The sequence below is a fragment of the Crassostrea angulata genome, chromosome 10 (assembly GCF_025612915.1).
Source record: "Crassostrea angulata isolate pt1a10 chromosome 10, ASM2561291v2, whole genome shotgun sequence".
Lineage (NCBI taxonomy): Eukaryota > Metazoa > Mollusca > Bivalvia > Ostreida > Ostreidae > Magallana > Magallana angulata.
The window spans coordinates 20,427,581-20,437,242 of NC_069120.1; the positions used below are offsets into that span (position 1 = coordinate 20,427,581).

At 34.0% G+C, this 9,662-nt stretch overlaps 1 protein-coding gene across 1 annotated transcript; it reads left to right on the forward strand.

Moving 5' to 3' along the window:
- The first annotated feature begins 2,126 nt into the window (after positions 1-2,126).
- Positions 2,127-9,662, forward strand: LOC128164419 (prostaglandin E2 receptor EP4 subtype-like). Its single transcript, XM_052828213.1, has 2 exons — positions 2,127-3,531; positions 9,205-9,662. The coding sequence occupies exons 1-2, from the start codon at positions 2,725-2,727 to the stop codon at positions 9,541-9,543; spliced, it is 1,146 nt and encodes a 381-aa protein (XP_052684173.1). The 5' UTR covers positions 2,127-2,724; the 3' UTR covers positions 9,544-9,662.

The window sequence follows — 9,662 nt, forward strand, 5'->3', positions numbered from 1 at the left end:
AACTCTCCTATGCAGTTACTCTGGCAAACCGGAAGTGAATCAGTGTTTGGACCGGGCCATACTAAAGACCTGAAATACTAAATACCTGAATGACCTAAAACTTTATATAAATGATATACTTTTATGTTTTGCGTGAAATAAAATGACTTTGTGTGTAAGATTATTATCTTTTCATATGAAATGTGGTAGAACAATATCATGAAATGACATCCATATGATTTATTTACGCAAACATATGAGAGACTTGAAAATTTGAATTGACCTGAAAATTTCATCTGACCTGAAATTTTATATAAATGATACGTTTCTATGTTCTGCGTCAAATAACAATGTGTGGGGTTTTACCATACTATACATGCAGCTCGGAATTCTTCTTGGAAAAGCCAAGAAGAATTCATATTAGAAAAATGTGCGCAATATTATTCATATACAGCTAAGGAACTACTTGCCGAGCAAAATAACATATCGTTGATAACAGCATAAAAATAATCAATAAAATCAACTCCCGTCAGTACTTCAGTACTTTGATTTCTTACCTTGTTACTATATTTGTACGCAGTTGAACTGTTTTGTATGGCACACATTATGCCAATATTCCAGGACTTTTCAGCTGCTGCTTTAATGGTAAACCTGCATAATTGATTGAAATATAAAATGTACCATTTCCCCCAAGTGCATAATTGTAAAAATGAATTCAAAACACTCGCCTGTTAGATATTCCCATAGAGAATTACATTCCGTGCAGATGAAGAAACATTTTCGGTGTATCATACTTTATACTAGAAATGACATCATCGACAGACATATTAAAGATAAAAATACATCGATAATGTAAACTACACGCAAACATTTCATTAAGAATATTAATATACCCTGTGCTCTCATTTTGCATAATTTGTCAAAGGGTCGTGGATAAGAAATGATCCTACTAAGAAGATTCATACAAATAGCCATGGCTGAGTGGATAGCAATGAAATAGACAGGCCTTCGTCACGTTAAAAATTGTTGTTTGACACAACTACCCAAAGTCCAAGCTCTTGTTAAAATGGTTTTATTTTCCCCTTTACCTAAACTGTTATCTGAAAAATAGCAGTGTAGCTTTTGACTTTGATACGGTTTGGAGCGCTGATTAGCCGACTGTAATGATAGACATATTTATGAAACCGTACCATCTAGATTTAAATCTTGAAATGCGACTTATTCAATATTTCGAAAATTGTATAACTACTTATATAAAAACCAGTACAGGATGTTCAAGGAAAAGTTCCGGCACAAACGCAAAAGGTCGGGATTTGCAATGATAAAAATTAACAATGTTTGAAAAAATTGAGATTCATTAAAAAAAATTACAGTACCTTTGCCCTGGGTCCAGGTTGGGGCTTCCCATGCTTAATTTTTTTTACAACAGTGCATTAACTGCTCAAAATCGACCTTTTAATTCGGGGATGTGGAGGGCCTTTAACAGCTTTTGATGCAATTGTGTGAAGTGTAAATTGAGCTACTAGTTTTATTTTACACATAAACAAATTAAAAATTAGCTAAGCAATTTATATTTTTATTGCATAATGTACATTTATTCAAATCATGCTCCATTTCCAAGTTTTTGCATGTGTACAACGTTCAAGAAATGTTTTGTCTCAAGGAAACGTTTGAATTTGATTATCTGTACATGCGCGCGGATATAGAAGGGGGGGGGTCGGGAACCTCCTCCCTAGTAAATTTAAATTTCTAAAATTTACAAAGCAAATTTATCAAAAATAGGTCCCTCCCTCTTGAAAAAAACATTTGGGGGGAAGTTCTGAAATAAGTGTAGTCGTGCTTGCGAACTTAAAACGGGACAATGTTTATATCAATGAAATGTCGTTAAACTGTAACTGAATATCATCTAAATCATAATAATTGGTGCTAATAGGGTTGTTATTTTATAATATCTGTTGAATGAAGTTGGCGTTTATCTAAATAATGACCAGACCGTCTCCCGGAGATATACTACCGCTCATAATTTAAACGGTGTGATTTAATGGTTGTTACCAACCGTTTCTACGCTTACTATCGAGCTGTTTAAGTTGGCTCCTGTTGACTTGTTTATTACTTTTACGGTGCTATATCCGGTCAATGTTTGATCGTGGCAATCTGAAACAAGGTAGTGCCAAATGGCGGAGAGTATTGAATGAAAGTCCATTTCGACAACAAATGAAACTGATTACAATCCCAGCTTCCTGGAGTTTAATTTCAAACTCCTCGAAAATCTGGTATTTTAACAATGGTTTTAGCAGCTAGGGAAATTGGGTTTTAATATTGATTACACATTGCAAATCCAATGATTGTCATCAGAAAGGTTACCTTGATACTCGGGACCATATGTTTCTCGTTGCGATTAGATGAAAAAAAAAAATGGAAATGTTTTCATCAGCGCTGCTTGCAACGAACAAGCGATCGACAACATTGATAAACCCAGTACTGCTGCGACACTTTGATGAGTCGAATGGATAGTGAGACGCATTCTTTACTGTAGACAGAACTCAGTCGTATTAATACTCGCCTTTGCTGAGTACGGTGCACAGGTTTTCCAGCTTCGTCCTGTAATTACGACAATGAAATTGATAAAAATGACAGTGATAATAACAATATCGGATATTTTAAGCTTGCGTCATATATGGATCAAATGACTGATGTTTTAAGTTGCTCTAGCTCGTGGAAGTACACTGAGCTATTTCCTTTGGCATGGAAAACTCAGATGCGATTACCAATAAAAGCTTAGGTTTGAATATTTCGAATACTACAAGTATGTTTTTATCAGCGCCATCCAGTGCTACTGTGATTTCCATGTTTGTGTGTGGAGTTTTAGGTAACTTACTGGCTATTTTTGTATTAGTGAGGACATCGAAAAGACATAAGTGGAAAAATTTCTATCGTCTTGTGGGAGCCCTTTCTATAACGGATTTGTTCGGAATTTTAGCATCGACTCCTCTTGTCCTTGTGAACTATTTAAACAACTTTGAATGGGTCGGAGGACAAGCAACCTGTGACTACTTTGCTTTTATCTTAATATTTGCTGGTTTAACAACTATTTTCTTCATTTCTTTTATGTCATTAGAACGTTTCCTTGCCGTCTGCTGTCCATATTTCTACAAACGGAACATCAGCGAGCAAAGAGTCAACATTATCACAGCGCTTCTGTATCTGTTGTCCATAACGATAGCCGTTTTGCCGATTTTAGGTTTTGGAGAAAACGTTAATCATTTTCCTGGTTCTTGGTGTTTCTTCAATTTTTATGGACAATCTACGTTACAGTACATATATTCGTATCTGTATGCCTCAACGGGTATCGCACTCATATTCATGACGGCTGCATTCAATATCATTTTAATTGTGACACTTGCCAAAGAAATTCGACGAAAAGATTTACAAGAGAGAAAGTGCAGTGTCAACAGTGCCAGCTCTAGGCGAAGGAGACGAAATGACATTTATCTCATGGTTTTCCTATCGGCCATCTTAATCGTTTTTGGAATTTGCTATTCTCCTTTAATGGTACGTATGTTTCGAAAGATGTTTGATTATGTCGTCCAAAAGATGTTTTCATGAGACAGCTCTGTTTAATAGGTGATACATAAAGTTATGAATTGAATTATGAATATAAATATTGAAAAAGTTTTAACCTTACGGATAAGAGTGTTCTAAATTTTGAGCTTCAAACCTTCAGTACTTGTGTTTTGGAAGTTTTTAGAGTCGGTCGTTCTGCATTATGTTCTCACGACATTTAAGTTTTCTTCTGCCACCAACAGGCTTCCAGGGCATATCTAAAGACTATTACTCATGTTAAATAAATTGGAAACTTGTGAACGGCCAAGATTAAAGGTGCCAGTGCCACGAAAACGATAGGATAGAAAAACAAAAAGTGCGTGTTTCCTTTGGTAGTTTCATATCATATTTAATCACTTCTAGATATTTGTGACGCACAAAATATAAATGTTAAAAAATTAATTGAAGCAAGAATCCAAAGAAAACAGAATTGGTTTGAAATAATCTCCCAAGATTAAACCAAAAGATAAAAAGCTAAGTCAATCAAACTTTTTCCCTCAATTAAATTCTACATAAACACAAATAAAGCTTCTTATTTCAGGGCATAATTATTCTTTGCAAGAATGGCAAAACACAGAGCATTTTAAAGATAGGTACATGTATACCCGGATCGATATCAGAATCAGGGGCATTAAGAACGAATCTTGTTGACTGTATGACATAATATGCTTGTGTATGCCTTTCCTCTTGCTAACGATTAAAAATTTCCTCCTCAGGGTTCAAAAACCTCATATTAATCTGTGGGCTGAGTGATGAAGACAAATGATAAAGCGTGCAAGCGGAGAAAATTTACTTGATCGTAATGAGGGGGCAATTGTCTTACCCAATATCTGAAGGGAGGAGTAAAAGAAGCTCTTGCTTTTCCTTTTTCTCATAATTCTCATATCTTAATTGATTAGTCAGATTGTATGACTTTGTATTAAAGATATCAAACCCAAAGTCAATGATTTGAGAAGGCGATAACTTTGTCCTTGAAAAGTTTAAAAAAAATTATATCGGACCGGAAAAGGTGGCACCTTTGTGCATAAGACATATTTCCAATCGAAGACATTCCTTCTTCTAATTTCTCATAAATAATCGAGCTTAATTAATAAATCAATCAAAATACACACGCATGTACAACTTTATTCTTAGGATCTTAACCCCACTTAGGAACTTTATTAAGTAAACGTTTTAGATATCGATGGCAATAACTTTAGCTTTAAATAGTCCAATATAAAAAAATCCAACGGGAAAACAAGGCAACTTTGCAAATATATTTTTATCTAAAACTCTCGCTTGTATATGGATCCCAGTTTTTAGACCATAATTTAAAAAAAAAAACTACATGGTATAATTGTATTTGGAATAAGACCATAGACCCCAGTGTGTCATCTATTAAATTAAGAAAACGTTAATTAGAATCGATCTTGCCAAATAACTAACCGTTTCATAGAAAAACTACACGAAACCCTGACTGACAAAGTAATTAGTCATCACGCTATCACGCTATCTTCGGTCTTTGATATGTTTTCTTTCTGCTTCTCCAACCCTTTGTAAAAAAAAAAAAAAAAAAAAAAAAAAAAAGCTTTCGTGAACTCGTATAAATGAACTCCAATGGCTTTAAAAGCATCCTCGCTATCCACTTACAAACTGATAAACTAGATGTTTCAAAATACTATTAACACTCCCATGACGATTTATCAAGACTTTGATTTTGCTTCCTTCTAGCTGTTACTAAATTAACGATGGGATGGAAATTTCTGAGTGCTACTGTCAGTTTTTACTGATTTGCTGTATAGCGTCTTAAAGTACGGACTCCCTTGTTTGTCGTCAACAAGTCATTCATGAAAGATACCGATTTAGTTTATCCATTTTTACTCATTTCATTCTTTTAAACCTGGAAAAATCAGCGTCCTTTGACTTTTGTGATAACAAGCAATGTCATGTACAAATTGTCTAAGAACTCAAACGTTTTTCATATCAATTCATATTTGTCTTTCTAAGCTTGTGGTACCAAATAAATGTGATGTTCTGTATTGCATATCCTTAGTTAATGTACTGATGACAGTTTTAATGTAATATACAATCAGAATCGGGGTAAAACTTACACGTGTTCATTATCAAAATCTGACCTCTAATATCAGCTCTTCATTCGAAAGCTTTGTGGTATTTCTGTTGACTTAAGACAGGAAGCTCCTTGGTTCTGAGCAACAGCTTTGATGTCTTACAGGATAAATAGTGAACCCGCTGTTACAGTACAACTAAACGAGAGTCTCCCCAACAAACACACGTTTTTCGCACTAGCTACAGTCCGATCATTTATGTCTGTCTATGAGAGAAATTCCAGCAGAATAAACAACAACATCGCTCCTTTAGCTCTACTTTATACTTTCTAATTCAACGCATTGGTGTTATTAAGTTTCTTGTTCATGTATAGTTTTTTTTTTGGTTTTTGATCGTTTTTGTTTTCTTTTCATATACTTGTCTCTTTTCATTCTTTTTTGTGGATACTACGCAAATCAGAAAGACTGACAATGTTTGCCAGGCAGTATTGAGACTATAATAGTACCAGTGCGGTTATATTGATTATGCATCTCTCATTTTAAACTGCGTAGGTTGTTGCTTAAAGACCTTTTAAACAAACAAAAAAACAGGATGTACACTGTGTAAGCTGTTTGCAAACTTAGAGGCGATCGAAAAACGATCGTAAAATATATCGTTTTCCTTCTTCACCTCACCCCCCCCCCCCCTCACATCCCCACCCCCCCCCCCCCCCCCCCAAAAAAAAAGGATTTACGTTGCTTTCTACTTTGATAATCTTTTTGTTTGGTTTAATGTCGTGCACTAGTACCTTAAGTACACAGTTGAGGTTCTGAATGTCGTACACTAATAACTTAAGTATACAGTTGTGGTTTATTGACAGTTCATGAAGAGAAATTCTTTCCTGCGATTCGTTTATTAAGACTTTTTTTCATTTTTGTGGAAATTATTTTCCTGATTTTCAAACAAAAATTTATTTGGGGTTTCAAGGATAATCAATCGCATACTGATGTCAACAACAACATCATAAAAAAGGGGCAAATATCAAACTCAAACGTTTAGGGTTCCTTCGTGGGAACTTAATTTCATGCATAATATACTAAATTGATAACAGTTTTTCAATATGATTTCAATTTCGAAGAAAACTATGCCGCTTTCCCTACAATCTATTTAATCTTAAATATACTTATTTTTTAATCAAGAATTTTCGAAGAAAAGTATGCCGCTTTCCCTACAATCTATTTAATGTTAAATAAAAGCCCAAGTGTCAATTTTACAAAAATTATTGTTAAATACTTATATTTTGTCAAGTCATATAAAACAGTCATTTACTACTCAGTTTTCATATAAATAACATTCAAATTTCCAATATGTAACTATTTGCCAAAGCCAAATTTTTACATTTTTTATGACAGTAAAGCGGTGCATACTTTTTACACGTATTTCTGATATATACTTATTTTTGGAATAAGGAAATAAAAATCCCATTCAAATTCAGTCACTTTTTTCCAAATTGTTGTTGCCCAGAAGGGGAACCCCTTCTGTTTTTCGCTTGTTGAAAAGCTTTCACAAATGGAGATTGTCTTCAAAATTTAAGACATAAGCTTGTCCTCATCAAGTGTGTAACCCACTACTAAGGTACCCAGGCCAATATTAAGTCCGGCATCTACTACAAACTACTTCATTCTTCCATCTTTAAATTAGCAGAAAACGATATATAGAAAAGATTTTGTCAGCACTAAGTTTATATAAATGTACTTGCACTGTAGAAATAAGATGGTCACAACCCCGGCTGTAGTAGGCAAAAACATAATGAAGAATTTATGGCTGGGAATCGAAGTACTAAAATTTTCTTCTAGTAATTTATCTTGCTGAAAGCCCTTTAACTACTCCAATAATGGAGTTCAATATGAATGTAACTGGTCCAAATATTGATTAAGTTAAGCAGTGAATATTAACTTCTTTGGCGGTGGTAAATGTTATTTCACTTTCCTTTAAAACTTCCAATTTGATGAATCAAATCCATGCTGATTTTTCTATAACGGCTAATTCTAGTGTAGTGTAGTTACAATTTGACGTAATTATCTCTAAATGTATTACGTGTAACCTCCAGTTACAGAGAGCTTGATTTTTTTTACTAAAGTCTAGGGTTATGGCATCGTCCACAGATGACGACATTTCATTTTCCTTCGCAAAAAAATTAAATGAATCACACCCCCCCCCCCCCAACAACAACCAACTGCATCCCACACCATTTTTCTAATATTCATGAGAGAGTAAAAATATTGATGGTGAAAGTTAATATTTTGATCGAACAGGACCTGTTGAAGAAAAGGCAACACCCACACCGCACGTAGGTACCGGTACTTAAAATAGTAGTGGATAATAAGCTCTGGCTAGGAACAAGAAGCTTTTAACTTTTTTCCTGTCAACAATTATGAAAACAACATTCATCCTCCCCCACTTAAAAAAAAATATGCTGCGAGGCCGTCAAGTATTAGGGATGTGACCAAAAAATCAATGTCGGGTGGAGAACCAAGTTCATGAAGTTTAAGGGAGGGGGCTAAGAATCCGAAATCATTTCGTCATTCGACATCAGTTATTGGTACATGTAATATAATATCGACATCGTACATATTTTATAAATGGGACTTAACATTGCTGGCAATTAAAAAGCGGCTTTTGTTAATTATTAATAAATTTAAGAAAAGGGTAATTAACGCTAATTACTTGATGATTCAACAACATTCATCACATTAAGTTTTGAAGGAGGGGTAGGCTACTTTATGAAACTTATGTAAATTTAAATTGCTGTCAGATATTGAACTTTTAATTTTGCAAGTAATAAACAAGATATAAAAATGCGTATATAACAATTTATGTTGACATACGTTTTATTCATGATTAATTTTGAAACATATTATTATAGATAGCGTTATGAATACGATGAATTATAAAGTTATAAAATGTACGGGTTTAACCAGTTTCTTATATATTATTATATAATTGTTGGATGTATACACTATAATACGGCTTATTACATACATATACTCTAAAATTTGTCATTAGCAAGTCTGCTTGCTTGATGCCATCAATTACTTTTTTTTGAAAATGAAATGACTATTAATTGAACGCATTTTTTGCAAAACATACATCTGCAGCGTTTAGGATCTGTCAATCAATAACTGCTCCATCTTCTTTTTAATGTGAATGCTCCGAAGACCTGTTCCATGTATTAATGGCAAACAATTCCTCACAAATTAGAAATAAAAATTGATAACATTATGAGTTGATCAGATATTTTCTCTCTCATGTCTAATTTCGTGTCATGAATATCTCATAGGGTAATAATGATACATTTATAATTTCCCATGAGGGAATAAAGAAAAAGATCTGATTAACCGTGAGTTTTTTCCGACGCATTTTATAAATGTAAACGTGTACCTTATGATAAAAGAGTAGTTTGGATATAATGTTACAAAATCAATAGTGAAATACCTCTGTATTTTGGGGGGTTTCTTGGGGGGGGGGGGTTTAATTAGCGTCAAAATGAAATGAGATATATATTAATAATTATGAGTTTTATGATTTATTTTACAGATAAGAGTTGTATTAAATCAATCAAAATGGACGCAGTTATGCGAGTCATGTGATTTACTTGCCATCAGACTTGCATCATTCAACCAAATTTTGGACCCATGGGTCTACATCTTGTTAAGAAGGGAAAATATCATCTGTTTTGTCAAGCGCACGAAACGATTCAAATCAACGTTTTTACAGCGCTTGTCAGGTATCCATAGCTACGGAAGTGAAAGAATAGCAATTATCAGACACAGCCTGCGACACCGGAAATCACCGAGCAAAGATGTCGATGACAATTTGGCTGAGGTTAATGCTAACATCATGCCAGATGATATAAATGATGCTCAACAAATATAATTTAATCACTTAAGAGCAATGCTGTGTATAACATTTTCTTATAATAAAAAGAAAATCAATTCTTTTGTTATGTTCTTCATGCAAACGAGGTTTTTTGTGTGCCTGTGCATTTGGTATTG

Excerpts from the sequence above, each read along its gene's own strand:
- LOC128164419 (XM_052828213.1), top strand. The coding sequence starts at position 2,725 with ATGGAAAACTCAGATGCGATTACCAATAAAAGCTTAGGTTTGAATATT. Across the intron at positions 3,532-9,204 it reads TTTGCTATTCTCCTTTAATG|ATAAGAGTTGTATTAAATCA; the intron begins GTACGTATGTTT and ends TTTATTTTACAG.